A 27184-nucleotide genomic window follows, 5' to 3' on the forward strand; every position below is an offset into this window, starting at 1 on the left:
AGTAAGTTATCACGTTTTAATTTCTAGACTATGGCTAGCTTCAATATTATTGGAAGAACATTCCCCAAGGAGTTCACCTAAAACAGAATCGCTTCCCTTCCTTTGCTCACACACCATAATATTGAACAATAACAATTGAAATTGCTATAAATTACCTCTAAAATCGCTTCAATTGTAACAATATACTTTTTCAATCTTGTCTTCAATTTTCCTTGTGCAAACAAGTGCATAGTTTGTGCTTATTTTATGCTCTCTTAACCAACCAGTCCTCAAATTTTTCTTCACTGGAAAAATGGAAAGTTGAGGACTCTATTTTGATATAATGACTTACCTGTAAATAAGCTTCAAGTCTTTGATAAGTCTCACAAGAATACTTAGTCTCTTTGCATAAGGGACAAGAAATGTGTGACTTTGGGTTATCTGGGAGCTGCTGCTTATGAATAACTTTAATATGTTTGTTCTTAGCTGAAATGGAAGAAAACATTTTACTGCATAAGTGGCACATATTTTTGTTGATAGTTTGGAACTGATTCTGATGGTTTTGAGTAGGGCCGTCCATCTTTACAGCTAAAATCGCTGAATTGGAATTAATACAGCTCTTCAGGTATTATTTTAAAACACTATAAACAACAATATGGTCAATATTTCACAAAGAAACAAGTTCAGTATAATCGCAATAATTGATCAAATTAGTTGGAGCTTTTTTACGAAAGTAAACAACCAACAAACGCAAAAAAAGCGGGAACAGTCGTGTCGCTATTCTTGTCATTTACGTCAAACGACCGAATTTTTCTCTGAACATACACGATCACCGGTGGGAATCGGGTGCTTTTTAGTGGCGTCTGACTTTTCAGAAGAATTTCAGTTTGTATGCAACCACCACTTCACTATATAAAATTTGTGTTCTGTAATTAATCTCTGTATGTGTGAATGTCTATTATCTGGCCATTTGGCCCACATCGTAGGCCTCCTCGTGTCTATATCGCCCCAGCCATTGCGCAGGCGTGACGCGGGGCTGCCATTATTGTGCCGAGCCGCCTCGGCGGATCAAAGAGGCGCGTGATTGGTCCGCGCCCGACAGAGAGCCGCCGATCGCGCCTGTGCTTGATCCACCGCGGAGCGCCGGCAGTTCGCCGTTCGGTCAGTTAAAACAAGTCGAGAGGAGACCCACTAGTGTTTAGCAAAGGGCGCCGCCGTCGACTGCTGTCGTGCGACGACGACGACGATCGTAGTAGTATGCGTATTTCTCGTTCGGTGGTGTAGCGTAAACACGTGCTTAAAACAACGTTACTTGGGGACTTTGTCACTTTTTTTTTCTGTTTCTATATCGCGCGCGTCGGTGATAAACATCCATTAACTTAGTTTATAACATAGTGCGTCGGTACACAAGGATTGTTACTTCGCAGGACAACAATTTCCCCGCGTGGATAATTTGATAATGATCATGATGAGTGAAAATCGGTGAAATATAATAAGATAGTGGTGTACTAGTACTAACAGGCGCGCTGTGATGCAGCTGCGGCCGTTGTACCGTGTGTTGAAGTGAACCATGCCACACGTCTCGTCGAGCGGAGGCGATGATCTCGGCAGCACCGATGAGGTTAAGGTGTACAAGGACGAGGGGATCGACGAAGACGAGAAGAGGTCCTCGGAGAACCTCACCGAGGAGAAGAGTAGCCTTATCGACCTCACCGAGTCGGAGGTATAATTTCTAATTTATAATTCACACTCTCCACCCACGCACTTAAAAAAATTCTTATTTGCTTATAAATTCGTATTGGCCCCCCTGGTGCCCCATTTTGTTTGGAATGATAAACATAAACAAACGAATGACAGATGCCAGTGATAAACAAATATAGGCAACCCCGCAACTTTTGATCCTCTCTTTTGTTATGTTTACAACTTTTTTAAGATTGTGGAATATGTTTATTTAAATAACATACAATCCAGCATTATTTTATTTATTAGTTTTAACCATTTTATTTAAAAAAATATTTTTCATTGAAGATCAATTCAAGAACTCACTAGTAATTCTCAGGTACTATTCATTAAAAAAAATTTAAACATTAATTTTCATGTTTACAGATGTCAGCTCCTCTGAGAAATGAAAAAAGTATAGGTAAAGAAAAGGAAAAAACAAATATTTTTCCTTTATCAGAAACTTTGAGTTTACTCTCTTATTACCTGCTCTGATCATTCCCGTAAATACAGCTTAAGACTGTAAGTACAAAATATAAAAAGTGAGGTATTATAAGCTTAATGCATTGTAAAGTACCTATGTACCTAAAGTTAGATTGGGAACCATAGACCACACATAAAGATTTGTTTCAGACAACCAACAATAAGATATCTCCTAGCTTAGACAAAAGTAGAGAAACTTGTAAAAATTAGGTTTTATTTGATTATGCCTTAAGTAATTCAGTTCTATACATAATGAAAATCAACAATATTTTGAAAGATTTTATTTTGGTAAAGTAATAAACAAAATACTCTAGGGGCAAAAGTAGAGAAACCAAATAAAATTAATAGTGGGTAGACTATCCCTTATGGACAATAACGTCGCGACATCGCTTTGGCATAGATTTTAAAAGTTTTATAATGATTTCTTCTCCAATAGAATTCCAGGATTCTTGCAAAACTTATTTTTATTGCTAATCTGATGTTGTCTTATATGCCAGTGTAGTTCCTCGCGGAGGGTTTTAATAGGGTTAACATCAGAGCTGTGTGCAGGAAAGTCCATAACCCTAATCTTTTCTGATAGAAACCATTCTTGAATAGCCATTGATTTATGTTTAAGGTTGTTAACCTGCTGATATATCCAGGTTGATGGTAAATTATCCTCAGCAAATGGTAACATTACATTTTTTTAGATAATGTAAATACACAAATCAATCCATTATACCCTCAATAACATGTAATGGTCCTTTACAATACCCTTAAAAGCAAACCCATGTCATGTAGGAATATCATCCACCACCATGCTTTACAGTAGGTTTTGTATAGGTAGGTACTTTGAATCAAATCTTTTGCCTTCTAGGCCATGTAACCATGATATTCCATCAGACCCAAATAAATTAAATTTACTTTTAGTAGTAAAAAGAACTTTTTTCCAGTTGTTGATCCTGCAATGCAAATATTTTTTCACAGTGTTGAGTCAGCTCTTTGCAGTAGCTGGTGCTTTTCACTTAAAAATTTTACTTGCCAATTTCAGGCATGGGGATCAGACTGTTCAATTTTTTTATGATCATTTAATTTTTTATCATTGTTTTTCTTGGTCAGCCCCTTTTTTTAATAATCTTTAATGAACTTTGTGTTTTAAAATTAGAAATTGTTTTGCTTACAACAGATTAATGCAAGCTAAGCACTTTGCTTATGCCCATTTGTCATACAGCAAAAAAACTACCAGCAGATCTCAAGTAAAGCAAAATAAATACTAAATTTGGTTAATTGTTATGGGAGTTTCTCTATTTACAGTGAGTCAAAATAAAACTCATACACCTGCAAAATAGTTGCAAAACTCTGTATTAAATTATTTATACTGAAGTTAAGACATTAAAAAATATTTCTGATATTCCTGAGCACATAAAAGAAAAATAATAAAAATATACATTTATACAAAAAATATTAAATGACTGGTAATCACAAAATAATATTTTATTAAAAAAATTACACCTCAAAATGAAACTCATATGGCATATATAGCTTGCTTATTTTGTATTTTATTTTTTGTATTCTTTTAAATAAATATGACACATTATATAAATATTAAAATCAGTTTCTCAGTGGTTTAGGCATTGAAAGTTAATATTGGACACCAGAGAGGAAAAACTTCTGTATCAGAAAGTTTGATTGTTTTTCATCATACTAATGGCAAATCTCTGTGTGACATTGAAAAAATGGTTAATAGGAGTCATGCTAGTATAGATATACAAAGTATCGTCAACCATTACAAAACTGCAAAAAGAATTTTAAATGAAACAAGAAAAAGTCCTTGCAAAATATTTAATGAATATGATGAAAGGTGGATTGTTAGAAAATGTAAGGATAATCATAAACTAAGTCCTCCCAGACTAGCAGCGATGGTGGAAGCAACTTTGGGAAAGAGAGTCAGCCCAGAAACCATCATAGTTTTGTGAAAAAATGATTACCATGGCCGAACTGCTAGGAGAAAGCCCTTTGTAAGTAAGGTAAATAAGCAAAAAAGAATAAATTTTGCAAACACCAAAATGCCACTTTTGAGTTCTAAAAAACTGTCATCTTTGGGTGTATGAGTTTCAGTTTGAACCCCTGTATGTCCATCCTAAAATACCTATTTGGATTCATAGTATAAATAAACAACTGATAAAAGGAATGTGATGAAAAAATGCCGTTAAGAGCGTCAATATTTAAAAAAAAATAGTAATTTAAATGCTGAAGGTTTTTACAATATAAGTTTCTCCAGTTTTGTTGGATAGTATATTTAATGTAATCCACAAAGTTGTAAATGAGTAGGTAATTAAGATTTCTTATCTAGTCTGTACAGATTGCCTTGTATTGATGCAAGTCATGATCCAAACTGAAGAAAGTGAAATAGGAGTTAATTTTCTGAAAAAAAATATTTTTTTCTAAAAAAAAAGTATCATATACTTACCTAGTTTCACCACAAACACCATAAATGTACCCAATTTAATATCTCAAAAACAAACTGTTGATCAATATACTTACTCAAACCCTTAGTTCACCCTGCTTCCTAATAAATATCCAAAAACCAATTTTAGATTTTACAACCTTCTTCCTTTATATTTAAATTAGCCTCTTTGCTTTCTTTTTGCTCATAATTTACCAAAGATAATGAAAAGTAAAATTAAGTCAATTTTACTTTTGTATGCCGAGTGATGCATCGCCAAGCTGCCCATAGGCAATCCCATTCAAATATTGGCTTCCCTGTATATTTTACATAAAATTATATTATACTTTTTTTTTTAATGGTTGCAAAATTTGGTTCTTACACTACTAAGCTGATATGCAATTATTCGAGTACATGACATGAAAATTGCCATCTCTACCTCTTTTAAATTTTAATAATCACATCTTTATAAATGGAAGGTCTGTAGTCCTGGCTAATTAATGGTGTAATTTAGTCTAATTACGCGTCCATTATATAGGTTTTGAAGATATTCCCCAACTTGCTCTGTATTGTGCGCAGGACAGCCATCCATTTGAAACCAAATCTTACTTTCAGGTGCAACTTCTTTTAATGCTGGTCCAATTTGATTTTGTTAAAGTTCCAAAAATGAGTCTCCTTAAAACAAGGGATGACATTGGGATTCTTATTAACATTGGTGTGATTTTAAAGGCCTGACATTTTATATTACAAAAACAAGTATCAGAAATTTTAGAGGAAAAAAGTTTATTGTAAATTAAGAGTATAATTTTATTGGAAACATTGCTACAGGAAACACTCAAATTGAAAACTTAGGTGTATAGGTGATGTCTGCTCCAAAGTCTCTTTGGATTGTTATGCTGTGACAATATAATAATAATGGAACTGTGAGAATTGACATTGGAACCATGGTTGCAAGAAATGTATACTTTGCATAAGTTGAATCACAAGCAAGGAATAGGATTTGCTTCTAAAACTCACAAAACAATACTCTTTTAATTCATAAAATCATAAAATACACACAAAATAATACTCCACAATCACAAAATATTTTTTAAAACTTTTTTCTGTCAATGTAAACTTGCTGTTACGTCATAACATACGTTAAGGATAAAAAAGGAACGATAGTTCTATTATTCTATATTGAAAGAAACTTAAGTTCAACATACAAATTAAAAAAGAACACACACACACCCACAGATTAAAATTGAAGTTTCAGATATTTGTCACTACTATAAAACACATTTTTTATTAAAATTGCCTTAATTTTACTTTTAAATTGAATTGTGGGAAGATCTTTAGTCATCTGGTATTTTGTTGCTAAATGTAATTTTCCCTGGTTATCTGTCTAGTGTTATTACTATTACAAAATTTTGGGCAATTGGCTAAAAACTATTCATTCTTTCATTTTAACCATCTTTCATCAAGAAGATTTTTATAAGGAATATTTGTAAATCTCAAAATGCAAAATTTCTCATGCTTCATAGGGCAACTGTAAATAAAGTGCGTTTCTTAATATTTTTACTTCAGGCTTTTTGGCTTGGCCTAAGGTTGTGGTTATATCATTTATTTTAAAATGTATTAATTTTTGATTACATTTCATTCTAAATTAATATATTTTTGAGCTTTAAAAAAAACCAGATGTATGTATACCTAGTATTCAATCTATCAGTCTTGCACAGTTTGAAAATGGTGGCAAGCTTTTATCAATAGACACAATATACTGTTCTATTTACTTTATAAATATTTTTTTACTTTAGTTGAGGCGTTTTAAGAATAATTTGTAAATTATGTTATAAGAATCCATGTAATTTGAAAATTGTGAGATTTACGTATTCAGTTATACCGCTTAGGAGTTGGGATATGTTATTGAATAGTCACTCATAAATAGTGATTTTATGCAGAAAATTTCTTGGTTTCAGGCTGAAAAAAGTGAGAAATGGCATTTTGAAATGGAAATTTGCCTTATAACTTGGAGCTACAATTTCCTTATTAATAAAAACAGTACAACGCCAACAATCTAAAATATAAATTATTATCACAATGTCAAAGCGAGAAAAAAACTATGTAGGCGAAAAACGTTGACGTCCGACGGCAAACGTGCGCCAGTCATATGGGCAAGGCAATCCCCGATGTCGCGAGCGAACTTTTGTAAACGAGCCAACTTCAAAGTGCCTAATGGCTACGTTAATAGTCCCATTTTGTTCTCAAACTACAAAATAACACGTTTTCGTTCGTGTTTTATGTGCCTTGTAAATGGCAAAAATTTTAAGTCAAATTGTCCATGCTAATCTCAGGTTTATTTTGTAGCTTATATTTATGAAACAATAAAAGCCTGCAATTAGGTATTGTAGGTGTTAGATATAGTGTAAAGATATTTATTATCCCTTTCATTTACAGATAGAGTGATTCGATTGTTGGTTGTGCCAACCCTAGAGACTGTGAATAAATCAATCGCATATAAATGGTATTTACTTGTCATCTATATAGTACTGCAGATTACTATTACAGATTACTTCTATCAATATTATGCAGATGCAGAAAAAAACAGGACATTACATCTTCAATATGTGGTCGAGTACAACAACACTAAAAGTACCTTTAAATACACCATATTCATTAAAGGAAAGACATTGACTCCATCCAATATTCAGTAGCCTTTTCAACTAAACAAACCATACTTATGTGATTAGCATCAACTACCAACACTGTTGTACATTTTCCTTTGGATTTATTTTCCTGTCTCAGGTTTGATGGAACTTACCAATTTCAAATTTGGCCAGAATCTCATTATCTCATAAAGTGAAACAGTGCATATATGTATATTATACTCTGTTTCACTTCATAACAATCAACCATTTTCTTTTGATTCCTGACAAACATTTTAAAAATCACCTATGTTCTTTCCAATCTGCGAGAACATGGAAGTGAGATAGGCCTCATGACACCTAATAATTTCAAAAAACAATACATCAATAATTTCTTCAAAAACTTTGTATCTATATCATGCAGGTAACTTATGCTTCCCTAGTGTATAATTATATACTGTAACCATCTTCAAACACCTATGTTTGGCATAACTATCTACAGGGCACCATCATCCACATTATTTCTTCTAGTCCTAGTAGTATATTTGAAAATTCTTATACTAGATATTGAAATACAGCTTTCGATTTAATGATACAAAAAAAATTACTCTAATAACATAAATTTATTAAAGCCATGCTTGAGGAATATTCACTTAAGATATTTATTTTTACAACTCACGAATGGACTGAATGTTTCATGAAATTTATCAGTAACCCATGTTATAAAAAAAGATATGCAGGGTGTCCCAAAAATATACGGACAAAGTTCAAGGGGTAGTTGGGACATCAAAACAAATACCTCTTTTCTTGTAAACATATGTTCTCAAGTGAGCCGTTTGGGCTCTATTTTTGCTACTATTATTTTGCGCATTAACTGAATCGCTTTTCGCAGTGCAGTTTAATCATTATTTTGTTTATTAACAAATGTATCATTGTTTACAACAATAGTTGATCAAAATGACGACCATTTGCTTAAACGCAAAGATTGCATCGTTGGGTCATTTAATCGCGAACTCTGTAACATTCCAGAACATTTTTTTAAATGGAACACCCTGTATATCATGACATTTTACAAGTCTACGATATATTCTAAATACTTTTTGTATAGCATACCATATGCCTAAAGTCAGCGGTTTGTTAGTTTTGATGTACCCAATGATTAATGAAGCATGTATGACGTTAAAAAATAAAAATTATACAATATTAACTGATGTTCAATTTATTGTCCATTTACTTCAATGCTTTTTGAAGTCGGTAAATAACTTCCAAATAAACATTTTCAAACACTTGTCGATCTCTTAGTCTAATTTCTTGTCGAATTTTTTCTTGGTCTGTTCATATAAATTTTGGGCTTCAAATAACCTCATAAGAAAAAATCCAATGGGGTTATATCTGGTGACCTTGGTGGCCACTCAATCAGTCCTCTTCGTCCAATACATCTCTTAGGAAAAGTTGCATCAAGAAATTGTTAAAAGGCTAAGGCAAAAACCAGATTCAACCAGAAGGTAAGGTAAAATAATAGCGTCTACTTACTTTCTAAAAAATAACAAAAAAATTAATATTGGCATCAAAGTTTCTACTTGTAACCAAAATTTTTATTGCAAAGGATGCATTGAATTAAATGGACAAGAAATTAAACATTTGCAATAAATCTAGAATAAATTTTTACGTCTTAATTTCATGTTTCGTTAGTCTGTTACGTCATATTTGGCAAACCATTGATTTTAGGCATATGGTTTTCTATACAAAAATTATTCAGAATATATACTAGAACTATAAAACCTCATAATATACAAAGTGTCCTAGTTAAAACAATGATTGTTGACGCCATAGTTTCTTCTTAAGGCAACGTGTATCGAAATTTTTTAGTTCAAAAGAGATCACCAGTCTCTGACTAACAGTCAGGACAACCAGTCTGTTGTCCTGACTGTTAGCAATATTTTAAAAACAATCAAAGTATAAATCATAATTTAATCCAGTAAATCAGATTTTTTTTATTCCAGAGCTTTCCAAACTTTCGTTTATTTTTATATTTTATTAAATATCTGCATGTTGTAAATTTTCATATTAAATTTACATATAATTGCCTTAATATTTTTTGCGTTTAATTTACATATATTCCCAAGGAAAAACCCACACTTCATTTTTAAAATTTCATATTTTCCAAATATTCATGAGAAAAAACAATCAAGCATTAAAAAACAATAATTCCAAACCTAAAACCCATTAAAGTTGAGAATTATTAATGTTTATTCTTGGAATTTATGTAAGACCACGTCCCAAACAGGTAAAATTTCTTTTGAATAAAATTTAAGGGCCACTACCAGTTATTTTGGGAACTTTCTGTTGATTTTACATCTTGAAAATACATTTTTATGATTAAGTCCGAAATAAATTCATGTGCCGTCACGATATTTATTTAATCTCTTGATTTATAAGTCGGTCAGGTACAGGAAACTCATTGAGGAAAATGTGATTGAAATTAAACAAAAATATATTTTTAGATTTCAAATTATTGTGTATAAGGTATTGTAAAAATTTATTTATTTTTTCAGGAAAAATCTGGAAATTTCAACCCCTCTAGCAAAAATGCTCAGCGACCCGACCACAGCCCCGTGTTTGGTAAGTTTTTCACAATTTAAAAAAAAATCTACTTTTAACGAAAAAGATATTTCTCTTGTCATACACTAAAAAAGCGTCGAATCCATTTTCGAGTTTACAAGAGGCCCCGAATTAACATATTTATTTAGCCTGCTAAAGGAAAAAAGCGCCCTAAAAAGGCGATTAAATTACAAATTACCGAGCGAAGTATATGCGAGCTGAATTCGCTTTTTCTATACCGGGGAAAAATGCAAAACCCGCCGCTCTTGAACGTGTTTTAAATATGTAAGTGCCCATTTTGTAGGTAGCTGCATTTAAAATCGAGTCAAATGGAGCATTCTGGGACCGTAGATTCGCTAACAGCGTAACCATACGTATAAAACGAGGCGAGGGAATGGGAGAAAACGGGGAAAGAAATAGGAAAAGCGTATAAAAGGTGCAATTCAGTTTAATGTAGCGGAAGGATCTTTTTTAGATTTTTTTTTTAAAGGCGTGATGATTGCAACAAGTTTTCAAAGTGCTTTCAACTTTCTTTTTATATCATGTTTTCACTCAGCAATGAAAATAATTCCTCTGTAAATCAAAACTTAGTATCAATCACCTATATATGGATTTACGTGTGAATCTTAAACAATAAAAAGAGCCTTTACAAAGACAATTTACTTGGCATGATTTAAATCACGAAAATGGAAAATGAATCACTTATTTTTTTACTTTAAATCATCAATGTTTTCTTTATGGCAAAATTGAGAAAGCCCGTCAACATTTTTTTGGCAGTTTTTTTGGAAATAAATTATATTTACATGTGATATAGAAGCCATAATTATGTGAGTCATATTCAAAAATGAGCTTTTTGATTTAACAAGATAATGCGTTTTACGTGTAATCCACAGATACGGATTCAATTACCCACAGAAACAGATCACTCATTAGCAAGTTAAAAAAAAGGAAATGAAGGTATAAGACCAGAAAGGTATACAAATAGTAAGAAAACTAGATCTAAAAATATGAATTAGGTAAGCCAGTCAAAAATAATTGAAGAAGAAAAGTAAAAATTGAAACTGAAGAAGATTTATTTATTAAAAAAATGGATTCAATGGTGTGAATACATTAGGAAGAGAATCTTAAGCTAAAATAGTAAAAGTGGTACGTTCTTGATCAGTTTTCTTTTGGAAATATGTCTTTTATCTTGAATCGAATCCCCCTGGATCTTTTTTTCTAAAAACTATTAAATTTTGAATATCAAAGTATCTTTAATGCTTTTAATTAACTCGTTAAAACCACACAAAACAGTTATAACTCCCTTAATTAAATACTAAGTAACTCCAAGCATGTAACCTGATATCTGCATCTCTACCTAAAAAAGACCAACTCGTTAGGTAGTAATTTTTTATGCAAAGCATCATATTTTCTTATCTGAGTGATCTTAAGTGCCTAGGAAACACAATATTCAAGAACCTACTATATGTGCCTCCCTGAACTCTTTATCTTTGAGTTAGGAATTTTTTTTTCAAGAGATTCGTATCGACAAAAGAATTTTTTATGTTATCTTTACCAGTGCTACACGTTCTTGTATAGTCAAGACCATATTTTATTTCTCCCTATTAACAACATATTGAAGAGATTAAAGAGAGCAGACAAATTCAGACATAAAACACATTAACGGCTTGTTTCTAATTTGGCAGAGGCCATAATAACTGCTGTGTATTTACAAATAAGAATCAGATGTTATTTTTTGGAAATAAGATTTTTGTAATTTTTTAGAAGGAAAGTTATTTAATGCTTCAAGGATTTTGAATGTACAATTATATTATAAAAATATGTATCTTTCTTTACAGATTTAATGCGATTTAATAAAAATAAAAGTGAAGTTTTGTACTTTTGTTGCTATTAGATTATAATTGAGGGGCTTAGATGCTAAGGGGTACAAGTGACAAAATTTTAAAAAATTAGTTAAGTTCATAAAATAAATCTTCATAGTACCAAAAACTTTGTGGCAAAGAGATACAAGTGAATATTGCTACTGGTGGCGCCATCTCGTAAAATCCCTTTTAACTACTCAAAAAATATTTAAAAATAATTAGTGGCAAGGGGATACAAGTGCATTTGTACCCCTTTGCCTGTAAGGTGTTAGGCATTGTTTTTAGTGAATTGTTTAGCATCATTGCAAATCGAGCTCGTAAAAAAGTTGTTAAAATGAGTGAAATAATAACGCGTATTTCAAGTAAGTACTTATTTATATATTTTTAAAGAAAATTATTATTGCCTTAGTCTAAGAAACTGCTGTGATTTCAAAATTAGAATTATTGCAATAAATATTAAAGAAAGTTGGGTTATAATTTTCGCAGAGTTAATATTTTATGTTTTATTGACATGTTGATGTTAGTCAGATTTTATTAATTTGTAATTAGGGTTTATACTTATGCAAATGGTGTTAGATTTAAGAAACTTTTTCCTCAAAATAAGAGTGTTGGCAAAACAGGAACCTCCTTTATTTTATGCAGAATTTGAGGGCATTCTTTTTAACTTGATTCATATCAATAATGTTCTTGGACCCGCAAGTTAAGAATTTATTCGACTATACATATGCTAGTTTGCAAGTAAACTTATATAGGATCAAAATTTTGGATATAAAAAAGCACTGATTTTTTGAATCTAGAAAAATATTATAAAATAATACTTAGGTACATTATGCAATTATGCATAATTTCGCTTTTTTGTATGCTAGCAATTTGCCTGCTGCTGTTTGCTGTTTCTTTCTGTAGTCTCATATTTTTTAGGTGATCAAGAACAAGATGATTCAGATCGCGACATCAATTTCCTACCACACAGCTCTGATGAGGATGAAACAAGTTCAAGTAGTTCTGACGGTACTGAAGCGAATTCAGACAATTCAACCATTTCGGAGGAAACCAGAAAACCTAGTAAAAGAAGGATAAATCCGGAACAATGGAAACGTTTGCAAGCTAAAAAAAGAAGAAATAGTGGCCTAGAGTATGTGGGACAAAAAGGGGAAGTTCACGTTTGTAAGCAAGTGCAACCTTATCCCCATTCCTGTCGTTATAAATGCACGGACTTTTCTGAAAATGAGCGACTTGCTATTTTTACAAAATTTTGAGAATTGCAAAACTGGAATCTTCAGACTTTTGTATTCATGTATTGGAGTAAGTGCTCCTCGCCGCAGACTTCAAGGAGCCATAAGTCATAAGACGGTCAGCACAACAATAAAATTAACTGGGAAACGTGTATGCAAACAGTTTTTTTTGCGTACTTTGAATATAAGTAACAACCGGTTTACCAACTTTATGAAAAAAAAAATCTGACTCTCCCACTGGAATAGCACACACTGACAAAAGAGGCAAACATTTCCCGTCTAACAAGTTTGATATTTCTGTAACAAACTTTGTAAAAAAACATATTACCTCGTTTCCCAAATTTAATAAAATTAATATTTCCCAAATTTTTGGGAATAATTTTTGGTGTCAGGTCACTCATTCATGGAATGTGACCAAGACTTTGGCCTCATTGAAAAAGCAAAGAAAAAAAAATCGTTTGTTTTTGTCCCCACTGAATGGATGGATGTTGTAGCAAAGTCTAGTAAGAAATTCTTGGTTACCAAAATGAATGAAAATGACTTCAAAAGTATTGCTCCCTTGTGCAATATTATGAATGATAATGTAAAGGGCTTACGAAAAATGCAATGGCTTCACTTTTGACACCTTGTACTTTGTTTTTTAAGGACACACTGATAGAAGAATGTCCTTTTGCTATTGTTGACTTGAAAAAGACGAAAAGGATAGGACGACCTGCACAAATTCCCCCGGCGATTGAACTCCCGCCTCTCCGCCAAGGGCCCGTTAAAATAAAGCTTCCAAAATATAAGAATTTATTGGAGCTTTTACCCTTTGTACCCACAATACACCACGATTTTTACCGCAACCTAAGACACGACGAAGTTCCAACTCGTCAACGCAATAATATTCTTCAAGTTGAAAGAACCTCTCAGGAAGCCCAGGTGGATGTTCCCTCAGAGGATGAAGAAAATATCGAATAAGACCTGGAATCAGATTACGATTAAAAAAATGTTTCTTTTCTAAAAAATAAATGTGTTTGAGTTAATTTTATTTTTGTTTTTGTATTTTGGAATTTTTAAATTACTTTAGTGGCAAAGGGAAACAAGTATTAATTTTTTATGCAAAGGGGTACCAAGTGCAAACGTTTTTTCAAAATTCTAAAATTTTTTTATGAAAACAAATACCAAATTTTAAAAAGTTTTTACCTTTTAAAAATGTACGAAAATATTGTTAAAAAAATTCTATGTAATTGCTTTAATGCAGAATTTTTTATTTAAAATTAACTTTTACCTCGATTTTTTTAAAAACATTATTTTAACACTTGTACCCCTTAGCATCTAAGCCCCTATCAATTCTAAGTGCATTTTTGTGAAGATCGAAAAATAAGATAATTAAAAAGATAATACTATAAAGTATTATCTTTTTAATTCAGTTGCTTAAGGATATTAGTCTCATAGTTTTGTATCTAAAATTTGATAATTTAATAATTGTAAGGGCTCAAACAAGACCTTACCTGCTTTATTTTTCTGCTTGTAATAATTTGAAGTCAAATTAGTATTCTGAATAGCTTCATTGACCAACGATGCATTTCAATGAAACGTTTTATCAAATAAAAAAATTAATATCCTAAAAAATTAATATCATCCAGTCACTACAATTTTGAGCAAATTGTATCAATTTCGCTAAGCATTTTATTTAATCATTCATTATTGTCAATCTGCGCGAAAATTTCATCGATTATATGCCACATAATATTTTACAGAAAATCTTTCGTCGCAAAAATTGTCATATTTTATAAACCACCGAATTGATAGTTATGTTAGGATGGATATTGTTTTTAAAATTCTAGAAACATTGCAAGTTGACCATATAAAACTTGTTTCCTTTTCAATCTTTTAAATCTGACTCACGCTATGCTAGTGCCAGGCTATCTAACATGGTTCGGGTATCACAGATTCTGTACCTGTTATTGTCAATCCAGTGTTAGACATGTTAAAAAAATTGTTACTATTATTGGAACTTTTAAAGAATCATAAATAAATTAACCCCTATTAGTTTAGAAAACATCCATATATAATATAGTAAACCGATAATTTAGATAGTCGAAACTAGTAAAGATAAATATAAAGCAAAATATATGAAAGATAATTTGGAAAGGTGGATTTTTGGGTTGGTCTATTTCCCCTATAATTTTTTAGCTGTTTGCAATAAATAAGTTTGGCATGTCACTATTTAATATAAATCCGTATTATTTGTCATTTGTTTTTTTTATCACTGCCTATTTCATCCGTAATGTGTACTAAGTTTTTTTTAATGTGCCATTATGAATACAATGAACCATAGATAAACTTCTGGTTTTGTATTAAATTACTTAGATTTTGTTGAGTTACAATTGGATAACTATGTTACAACAATCAAATTCTAATAAGATTAATCATATTTTATATTTTATGACTACTTAAGATGGATGGAAATATTCCAACACACAACTATCAAAACTTAACAAATATATTCCGAATTTAAAATGTACATTCTGAATTTCTCTTAATAACATACAAAAACATATAATTTATTTGGTATACATTTGGTATGTTATTAAAACCTTAATAACATACCAAATGGCAATTTCATGAAAACTTTTTTTATAGGTAAATGAATAATCTCTCAGAAACACACAGCATATTTATGTAGCATTTACTTCTATTCGACTATGAACCTAACTGCTTCTTATTTATAGTTGTTTACCTTTATTTATAGTTATATATATTTAATAGTTGATTACCTTTTTCTAGTTGCTACTGGGGTATTAAAAATTTAAATCAAGGGGGATTTATCTAGCAGCAGTTTTTATCGTAGATTATCCTTTCATATTATTATTTTATAATCATGAAATTCTTTAAAAATTTCTCTTAAGAAATGGCAGTGATACAATATGTTTGAAGACAATCTTATATAACAATTTAAGTAAGTAAAAATATACAAAATTATTACAAACACAAAAATAATTTATTTAATTACTTCATATTAATTTTTAACTGATAAAAATATGAATGAAAATTGAATAAAAAAGTATGAAAAAGTTGCTATTAAGCAAATAAAAATTAATTTTGCTAAAATATACAAATGTAAGTAATAGTAGTGCAATTTTCATGCAATAATAGAAAAAACTTTTGCTATTCAGTAAACTAGTCGACTTTATTATTCCTGCTGCCATTGGTAAGATAACACATAAAACATAAAAATCAAGTAGAATTTATCATGGAATAATTTTGATTGTAAGTGTGCATTTTATACATTAAAAGTTCTGCACTGAACCTACTGCTTTTTAAATTAAATACTTGTTTGAGGTCAGAAGGACTCCTTGAAAACCATTTTTTGAAAGCATACACAATTTAACGTTTTTAACGTTGCAATATTTGAAGAAAATAAATAGGTAATTAGTCTTTTGTTCTATTCCTTTCCATCTCATCATTGCAAAATACACAATTTATGATACAAAATCTATTTGGATTTGCCGTTTCTGAACTCGTTGAACCTGCCAACCCATCTACTACCTGCAAAAGATATATTTAAAAAAATAGGTATATGATAAATAACGTTAACTACTTTAAGCCCCTAAAATGTTTTCTCTCTTTACGAATTTCTATTTCTTCCTGTGGATTCAAGTCAGTTTTATTTTCTTTTAACCAAAAACCTTCTTGATGTAATCTTTCTCTCCATCATTTGCAGGAAAAGTCGAACCCCACACATCATTCAACATGGGTTATCTCGTGTCACCTTACAGCTACGCCAATGGAGGACCTGGACCCATACCCGTTTCAATGGTAAGTGATAATTAAATACTATTTCAGTAAAACCATTTCGAATGTAAAATATCCAAACAATTCGCACCGCCTTTATTTAAATCCGGTGGCCATTTTCACGCTTAAATAAATAAATAATTAACTCATGATATACGCTTACTCATTACCTAACCGACGTGTATTTATACGAGTGTTAAAGATTCTAGACTCGAACAGGTGCACATTTAATAATTACTTAATTTATTTCAATTATAATTGCTCTGTCTGTCGTTTTTTTTTCTTGCTTTGTATATAAAACGGTTTTATTTTCTTCTGTTGTGCAGGATAATTGGGTCGGGTTTCATACATTATATTCTATCGCCCACACTTATGAATATTAATTTCGTACCCGGTCGAATGCCTTTTAAAGGTCGAGGTATACAAGCCGTACACAATATTATTGTTGGTCGTTGGGTTCCCAGTTTAGGGCATGCCACTGTACCACAGGCAATAATTCGAAGAGAAAATTAGGGTCCACGGTACAACACGCCGAGGCTCAACCAGCAGACCGGGTTGCAACCAACAAGACAGCCAAAACGAGGTGAGGTCTGTCCGAAGAAACGAGCTATACAGGACCGTATTTTATTCTGACCCGCTTTTTTTATTTACAATGTTTTTATTGGATGGGCGCTTTATAGGTTTTCTAGGACTTTCCTAAATCCTAACTAACCTTCCTTCCTATCCTAATCCTAGGGAGATAAAATACATACATTTGTCAATTATTTTAGAACGTAATCATCGATGTAAAGTAAATGTCATGCTTTTTTTTCCTTTTGGGATTCGTCCATTATGCCCGAATACACCTCAGCCTAAAGACTTATTGTGCTCACCTCGATATACATCTATACTACCTAGCCTAGCACCTCGCTGCCCAGTACCAGCCGGTACAGGTCTTTTGCTGCTGTGGTACCTAGTGCTTCTGGATCCAGTTTATCTCTCCCAGAAATTTCTTGCCCTTTGCGGCACAAGGCCTCGTGCAATTGCAAATGACATGTCGGACTGTTTCTGGTTCCTTTTTCCAAATGTAAGGAGGTCTCTAGTCATTTTTTCATCTATTTTAAAGTTTATAAACATGTTTTCTTTCTTGAACTGTCTCATTTCTGTCCAGTGAGCTTGATCTTTTCACCCAGTCCCTAATCTCACTGCGGAGTGTACTTCTTGGCACTCCCAGTGCTTGGCACTGCCATCGGTTTTGGTTCGATGTAAGGTGCTGTGGAGCCTTTTCATCGGCTTTTTCATTTCCTGGAATACCTGTATGTTCCGGAACCTATATAAGCCTAACTGAGTTGCGGTCTTCTAGGGTTTTCAATTCCATGAGGCATTCCGAAACCAGCTTTGATGTGACCCTAGGGTTCGATAAGGCCCTTGGCTATCTGTTATTATTAGGATCTGCTTGTTGGTGTATGCTCTCCTAATGTTTTCCCAAGCACATTCTAGTATCGCAAATATTTCTGGCTGAAAACTGTGGCATGTCTTCAAAGCGGATGGGTCGTTTCATACTTGCTTTCTACAATAGGTTTTTCTCCAAAAATTCCGGCTCCCGTTCCCTTGTCGGTTTTGGATCCATCTGTGTACCAAATAAGATCTCCGTCTGGTCTGTCTGTCAGGTGGTTACTGTCATCCCATTTATTTCTTGTTGATAGTCAACTTTGAATGGTGTGCGGAAGCAATACTTTGGAATCATGTGATCCGAAAACATTTCTGATTTGATTGCCTCGTAGATTTCTGAGAGTAAATGTCATGCCTTATTTCAGTAAAACTTTTAAGACTGTAGATTTTAAATCTATAGTCTTACCATCTTTTAAAATAACTTAATTTTAGCAGAGTTAGTTGGCTATCAGATTAAGAGAAAGCTGGTTCAAAATTCTTTTATCCGTTTTAGAAAGTTAAGGTAAATTTTCGAAATTAAAAAAGCCATTTCTTATTTCTTTCAGGCTTTCAAGCTTATGATATTTCCTAAGATTGGACCAGCTTAAATGTTAGTTTTTATTGTTAAATTAAAATACCATAATGTCCTGAGAATGATTTTATCAAGATCGGAACTATGATTTTTATCAGCCTCCATTGCTTTCCCAATTTTAAAAATATTAATTTATTGTGAAATATAGGACTGTAGATGAAAATTCTAATATTGGGGTTTAATGATTTTAACACTTTAGCTTTTGCACAATAGCCCATTCTTACATAAGACGTGATTATTGAATTTATTATTTAACTTGTAAGAAAGTTTTAGTACAATTCACAAGCCACCTTTAATGAGATTGAATGGAGGATGAAATTAGAAATTGTAAGGATAGTTAAAAATTCTAAATTTAGCATTAATTGGTGATTTTTCTAAATCTTTTTACAAGGCGTTTATTTACTCAAATCTTTGCAGTATCCATTTTTTAATCTAACAATGTAAAGTTTTTTAATTGGTCATAACAGAAAAATCATAGAAAACTAGTTTTGTTTTAAACGTCGAACAAAATTAAGTACATGAGACCTGGCATAAACATGTTTTTCTAAGAAATTTGTATAATATCGAGTAAGTCTCTATATCCAGTTGATCACAGATCATCAGTTTAACAATGACATATTTTTAGACCAATTACTCAGTAACTTTCTTGAAAGTTAATGATTTTTTAAATTGAACAAGAAAATCCACCACCAAAGTTTGGCGGAAAATGAAACGGTTAGAATTCTTATAGATCCTAAAGTCGATGTTACTTAAGACTTAAACTTTAAAAAAGGAACGAAACCCTAAAGATATTTTTAATCAAAAAACATTATTTGGTTATAAATCTAATAATCTCTCTTTCTCATCTGATCTCGTACTTAACAACAAAAATCATATGGAACTGAGATCTCGTGGAAAATGGTTCAGAGAATTAACCTACACCTGACCATACCAACCAGGTTAGAAAAACCCTTGCGGAGAAATTAATTAAATGTTTTTTGGAAAGGTGGTACTATTGTTTAATTTAATTTAAACAAAAATACTTGTATCATTTGTATAGTTTGTTGTAAAATAGAGAATAGAAGCAGCCATTAAACAAAAAAAGAAATTACATCAAGTTAAAATCAAGCAAGTCAATTCCTATCTTCTTTATAACATCCTTCCCTAATGGTTTTTTGGCGCCTTTGCGCAAGTAGGCAGAGGAAGCTCCTCTGATCCTGATGCCTCTGATCCAAACTCCAATATTCAAATAAGTCTTTTCAGATTTCTGACTTCTGGTAACGGTAGTGTAACCGGCAAATTACCATAGTTTATAGTTTTGTAACGAAATATGCTCTGGAATGAACTCTTGAAAAGTCTAGAATTGATCCCAATTTTTGTTTTCCCTATAAAATATAATCTGTATCGATTAACCAATATAAATTGGTTAATCTTTTTTACAACATTCTTTGTTTTTTTGGAAAGCAATAAATTTAATTTATTATCATTAATATGTATATCTATGCGGGCAACTATGCATTTGGATTTTAATCAAATTTTGGTTAGGACTTCACTCTTGTCGAATATTCAGGTTTTGTGAATATTCGACAAGAATATTATGTTTTGATCAAACTTATCTACCGATATAATGTAGTAATCTTCTACACTTACTTGAGAAATAGTATTTTTTTAAATATGTCTAATAAACTGTAAGGGATTTAGTGTAAGTGTGAAGAAGATAAATGACGAAAACTCTTCGCTATTAGTAACGTTGACACTAATATTCAACATTTACAAGTGATAAGGGTATAATATCTTTTATGATTTCTCATTATATCAAAGTTTTTTCATAGTTATTGGTCTTATAATAGAAACTAATAAACTCAGTCTTAATTTAAAATTTTTATAAAAAAAAACGAAGAAACAAACATTAATTGAAGAAATTTCGGAATATTTTTATTCTTTAATTATTCTTCTTTTAGACTTGTATGACCTTATTTAGACTTAACAAACAAGATATTATTTGGCGCCGATAGCATGCAGTTAAACTGTTTCGCACTAATTTTGGACTACCCAGCATTTACGCCCGGTTTTCATTCGTTCATAGTCAGTTATAAAAAGCCGGAGTGCGCTTCTGTCGAGATGGGGCGAGAATGCACACACAAGAGCGAAAGAGAAGAGAAAGAATGGGGGCCACATTCCAAAGGTCATTGTACAAGATGACTTGCCAGGACCAGGTCAGGTGTTGGCTGCTGCCTTTTAGGTTTACCATACCAAGACGGATTTTTTGATGATTAACCCTATATATAAATGTCAATAAGTTGGCAATAAAGTGTAGACAATAGCAATTCTACCAAGAAAGTGAACTAACCCAAGTGGCATAAAAATAAAAGTTTTAAATGAAGAATCTTAATTAAAACCCCAGTTTGTTATTAAGTTTTAGTGTGTGAACTCCTTTATTTGCCCTCCGCCCCGTACTGTAGGCACCCAACAAAAAAAAAATGACTACATCACTTCTTCGGTGCCTTAAGCAGGTACCACACTCCGCGGGACTTGTTTGTGTGTTTAAGGATTTTTCGACGCTCTCCGACCGCATCCGAAATCGGATTAGGGAACCTAGTTTTTGACAGATTTAGAAACGAAAATCCTACCTTAGCTGGCGATTACGGCCCGCTTGAGAAGATAATATTTTCATTTTATTAATTTTTAATGTGTGGTTTTAGTGAAAAGGTGTGTAGGTGTTAACATATAACTATTCAAGGTTATCTGCAAGAATATGGTGATATGCATATTATTAAAAAAAAAATCAATTTTGGAATAACTGTTATTTATTTTTTATAGCTTGAAACCATTTGTACTTAGAGACTTCAATCCAACTAAATTCGTATTCCATTACGAATCCCATAATGGGTCAAAAGATGCTATATTTTAATGCACATTGTTCGCCTTTTTAGACCATCTCAATGGTTGTGTTATTATTACTTCCTTGTTTAGAATGGGTTGCAATAGAGATGTATTGTATTATAAAAATTTTGTACATAAATATCAGTGATTTTCTGCTAACGCTATGGTGCCTTTGGAGAAACCTAAAACGATTTTTTTTCGTTTTGTTTTATATTTTGCTTGTGTAATATTTGCAGTAATCAAAAACTCTTAATGTATTTTTCTAATATAATTGCAATAATTCTAATGTCAATAGGTTTCCCAAGTGTTTTTTTTCCATTTGCCTTAACCACCGACCTCGTTACCTTCAATATTAATTGTCAAATTTGGAAATGTGGCCAATTATTTTCTACTATTCTCCCAATGAAAATATTACTATCACCAAGGTTTGGTTGAAAATATTTTGAGACCACAGTCACTTAACTCTACTTGCCAACTGGGGCGAAAAAAACAGAAAGTTATAAATAAGAAACTGGCGGAAAAGGTTCCAATAATCATCTCTTGATTTGCTTGTTAAAAGTTCTTTTAAAAACTTACATAGAGTCTTCCTGACTCGGTAAATAGGGTTAGCGAGACATGGTAAACATAGGAGATATATTGATAATGATTTTTTTTAATATTAAGGGGAGGCCATGATATATTTAAAATAAAAAGTCTTTTTAAGTCTCTTCAGAGAGTGCTTAACTCCTTTCCCAAAGCTAGGGATATCATAACGTTGGCTACATACTTAATTTATTTATTTTTTGAAAATTATTTTTGTAATGGAAAAAACTGTATTTACCAGATCCACTATTTTGCTATGTAAAGATTTGAATACGAAAGTAGAGCCTCGTTTCCAAGGCTAAATAAGCTGAGAGAATCAGACGTAGGTAATTAAAAGAAGAAACAGAAAAGATGGAGCGTATAGAGTTATTTGGAACTGAAGTTGAGATACTTTCCAAAATAATTATTTAGTTAAATCGAGCTTGTGTTGTTAAGGCTAATACTGGACTTCCTGGGGAAAAATAGATGGGAAACACTACAAATGCAAAGACAAAAGAAAATGCTGTTGACATCATGACAAACTGTGGCGGAATAGGCAGCAAGTCCTGGGGAATGAACCCAAAACAGATGCAGTGGTTATCAGACTTACGATATCAGAACGATATAGTACGGCTCTGTAGTGTGGTGGAGCAAAGGAACACAACAAGTGGTCAAAACTTAACAGCCTTCAAAGGCGATCGGAACCACCTCGACAGCCCCCATGGAAGTACTATTTGTGCTAAGTCGCTCTGGACATATATGTATGGGGAAAAGCCATAAAAACTACTTACAGACCATAAATACCATGTCATAAATGGTATCTCGGCAAACGAAGTCAGGATGGAATCAACTGAACTGGCTGAAAAGGTGTGCAATCATAGCATTTGGAATGCCATCAGACCTAATTCCAAGAAAAATATTAAACACAAGTTCAAACTCGGTCAACTTGCCAGACCGAGCGAACGGTTGGACGGATGGAACTAGAGGAAGCGGATATCCGAGACATTCAGATGGCTCCAAAACCAGTTTATTTTCGTAGGAGCTGTAATATGGTGCACTAACCCAAGGACAGAAATATCTATCGGTCTTGGGAAACAATCATCAAGCGGAAGTACCTGCTATTGACATTTCTGCAAGAATGTTTAACCAATTGAAACTTGAAAACAGAACCATCAAAATCTACGGCGATAGACAAGGGGCTCTAAAAAGGCTAGATTCCTCTATCTGCACACTAGAGCAATATGGAGCTGCAAACTCATAATGCTTGGAGAAAGGAACAAAATTACCCTAACATGGATACCGAGACATGCTGAGACAGACGGCATCACCATGTGAATAGGATTGGTTCGGCGAAAATCGCCGAATGCAGAGGAGGACGAGACTGGAGAGCACATCCTATGTAGATGTCCGGCACTAGAGAGGACCATCAGGCAGGCCATCTTCGGCAATGCCTTATCTAAGACAGAAGACATTAAGAATGCTTCTCCCATTAAAATTATCAAATTTCTAAAAAGGGCGGATTTGATTGGGAAAGTATAAACACCTAGGAGTGAGCCGCAAAAGACCTAGCGTCCCGGTAGCAAGTAGCAACAAACCCACACACAACAAACCTACCTAATGAGAAACTTGAAAAACATTGGAGCCAACAAGAAATTTAAGATGTCATGCTTTATGCTAAGAATCATTGTTTGGTACTGAGGTTAAACCAATTAGCGAAGTTTTTAATCTTTAACCTAGGAATTTTAAATCGTAGCTTCGAATTTAATAACCATTCAACCAGCTCTTAGATAATGCCATACGTTGGGCCCCAATAACTTAACGTTTCCTTAATGCAAGAGCAAGCATGTTTTACGCATTCGTTAATATTGCTTTGGTAACTATCAAGGCTTTGCATACCAGCTATTGATACTGAATTTCAGTATTATAGTTTTTATTTGAGAGTGTCTTGGAAATCTTGCTATAATCAGTAGTTTCTAATGTTCATTCTTCCTGTATTTTCGTTATAATTAGTGGCTGAAACGTCAATTTCTACTCAACCCAAATAAGTTAATTGTAGTTGAAAGATTATCATGAGATTCTCATACGGAGTCACCTAATTTTATTTCAGTATATCTTTAATAAATAATTTCTTCCGACCCATTTTTCAACCTGGTGTTATGTTCGTGTTAGTGTTAGGTTCTAGTCCGCTGATAATGTACTAATTTTCTTTCTAAAAAAATCACAAAGTCTATCAATCAGCTAGTGATATAGAATTTTTTTCAATCTGTATTAATTTAAATTAAATTTATCGCTGTAAATTCAACCTCAGGTTGTTGTGGATCCCAAGGAGCTAAGTTATTTTGACTAATTAGGTGTGAAATGCCGTAACTCAATCAACGTGGGTCTTCATTTTTTAAGCATCACCAGAAAGCAAAGAAATGAGGAATAAAAAGGTTAGGCTAATAATAATTCGGCATGATTCCGAGACCCGAAGGGAAGGCTTAATTGCCCTTGTCAGCCTCGTCTGCTTGCATAATATAAACCGTGAACTGCTTGATGTGTACCAGAATGCAGGGGCGGAGGAAACGGCATATTTTTAGACTCGGAGACGTCAAAAAAGCGGGGAGACATTTTACGATTTTTAGTAAATTTACACGAGAAAACTCTTGTAGACTTCCAAATCAGTGATGAAGGTTGTTTTTTTTGTGACGGAATATGATAATTTTGTGTTTACGAACAAGCCCGTTAATTTTGTATTAACATAAACTTGAGAAAAAATTAACTTAAACATTTTCATTATTTCTCTTAAGTCCATTACATATGTATGCAGTGTCGAATCAGGTAGGTTATAAAACAGTCGTAAAACCCTTAATATAAGTAAATCACTCTGGACAGCAATAAAAGGAGGCAAATTCATTATTAAGAAAGTTAATAAGTTATTTTTATGCGCTACAACTCCTACATCTTTGGGGGACATATGCTTAAAATGAATTTAGATGATAATTTTTTTTATTATGCCGAACTATAAAAGTTCTAACATTGTAGCAGATCTTATATAAGGAAGACGTTTTATGTGCTAATAAAATTTTTAGGTGTTTTTAACGTTAAAGTTATCTAAGATTTAAGGACAAGCTTTTAATTAATTATTTTAGTAAATAACATCCGTGGCGCTTCGAGGATGAACTAAAGGGAGGGGGGTAGAAAGAAAATAAGTAGAAACATGTCAAAACATATGTTATTTATTGATAAAATTTTATCTAATGCAAAAAGTCATGTTGTTTGGTACTTACGTCTGTTTCATCGCAAAGAATAGAAAGAAAAACTGGAATTTCTTAACATTCAGCACAAAGGTCGATTTTATTGCATCTCCTATAACATAAATTTTTTCGTTTTGAATGGTTTTACTGATCTCAGCATTTTTTCTTTGATGTATCGAAATGTGACTTTAAGATCAACATCGCCTACGTCTAGACGAGGAGCTAGAAGGTTTTTGATTAAACCCTGATTCCTTCCAATTATTTTTGTTGGACCTTTTAAAACTTCTAATTCGCTATCAGCTCTATCCCTAACCCCTTAATGGCAAATTATTAAGAGCACAAAAGATAATAGTTTTTACTGTAGGTCTATTGGCTTTCGACTTGCTTTGATAATGGCTGCATTTTGTTTGTTAAGGTGAATTCTAACAAAAAGTTTGCTTAAAATTCAATACTTAGAGTTGAACGCTTTTTGAAGAGAAAATTGATCGTATTTTGTACCTTCATGATTTTGTAGTACTTCAGGAGCTTCTTTGTATTTCAGTAAGGGATCTTTAACCAAGATTCGAAGGGCCTGAAACAGTTTTAAATTATCAGTTTCGCTATAAATAGAAGATATGTACGGTATACCTACCTCACTGCCGGTATACCTACTCCTTCAGGTGGAGCAAATAAAACGCATAATCTACCAAACGAGTCTGTTTTATATTAACTATAAGCCAAACATTTCAAATGGCCAAGCTATTAAACTTTGATTTTTCTTCTTTGCTTTCATTCTAGTTCTAAGGGAAAAACGTAGTAATACCATCGGGATTCCATGTGCTTATCAGAAAGTTTAGTATTTCATCGTCCTTTGTTCTTGTCCTTTTTTACCCTGCAAGTAAACATTGCAGCTATGTAAAGTAAGGCTCTGATGATGATGAGTGAACTCATTGAAATGCATTACTCTTGACTAAAAGATAGGCATTTTCATTTTCGGGGACAAGTCTTACTGCCCCTTCTAACTATCTCAGTATTATTCAGTTCTACTAGCATAAACCATAACGTTTAAGCACTATATCTTTCTTTTATTATTTATGAAACTTGACCTAGGTAATTTGTAGGTTGATCTTTCAAGTAATTTATTAATATCATTTAGGTCTTGCACACATCACTTGTTCATAATACGGATTAGAGTTATTCATTCCATGATATTTAGCATCAGTAACATTTTCAATTAAGTCCCAAATGTTCTGTGTCTCTTATGATAAAGACTTTAAACGCCGCAAGATTCCAGAACATTTGTGGAAAAAAACTCAGTTTAGGATTCATCTATTCAAATATTTTATTGTCCATTAATTTAAGTTTATTACAATAAATTCGTAACAATGTAAATCAGACTCTCCAAAGATTTTATTTCAACCTAGCTTCTTTCTAAATAATCATTTAAGAGTACTGATAAATACACACCGCTTCCATAAATTTTTTTTGACCGACAGTGTTAAATTATCAGCTTATTGCTAATTCTTTTAAACTCAGTTTTATGTTTTTTCGTTTTTATGTAAAACCTAATTGATGAAAGAAGATAAGCTTCTGCATCTGATGGCAGGAAAGTAATGATCCAAATCAAAGAGAAGGTGTGGAAGATGATGTTAAATTGTTTTAAAGAAATATTGAAGGATATGACAAAAACATTCCATGTTATACATTAGAGAATATGAAGATGGTTCAAGAGAATTTTCTGTATATTTCACCTCTTCCTTTTTGCATTTACTGAACATCAACTTCTGTAATTGATTTTTTGAAGTGGTTTAAGTCTTATTTAGTGTTAATTCTAGTTTT

General features: G+C 32.4%; 1 protein-coding gene across 8 annotated transcripts in view; it reads left to right on the forward strand.

Annotated features, from left to right (window-relative positions):
• Positions 1-975: 975 nt before the first annotated feature.
• LOC126741731 (protein pangolin, isoforms A/H/I/S) overlaps positions 976-27184 on the forward strand; it is a 359880-nt gene continuing 333671 nt past the window's right edge. The window contains exons 1-3 of one of the 8 annotated variants that reach the window (XM_050448298.1): positions 976-1702; positions 9786-9852; positions 16635-16729. In XM_050448298.1, coding sequence (XP_050304255.1) covers positions 1550-1702; positions 9786-9852; positions 16635-16729 — 315 coding nt within the window. In that variant the 5' untranslated portion in view covers positions 976-1549. Of the gene's footprint in view, positions 1703-1904; positions 2039-2085; positions 2221-9785; positions 9853-16634; positions 16730-27184 lie in introns of those variants that run through there. The other 7 variants (XM_050448297.1, XM_050448284.1, XM_050448294.1 and 4 more) reach the window with 7 other exon arrangements.

The sequence above is a fragment of the Anthonomus grandis genome, chromosome 1 (genome assembly GCF_022605725.1).
Source record: "Anthonomus grandis grandis chromosome 1, icAntGran1.3, whole genome shotgun sequence".
NCBI lineage: Eukaryota > Metazoa > Arthropoda > Insecta > Coleoptera > Curculionidae > Anthonomus > Anthonomus grandis.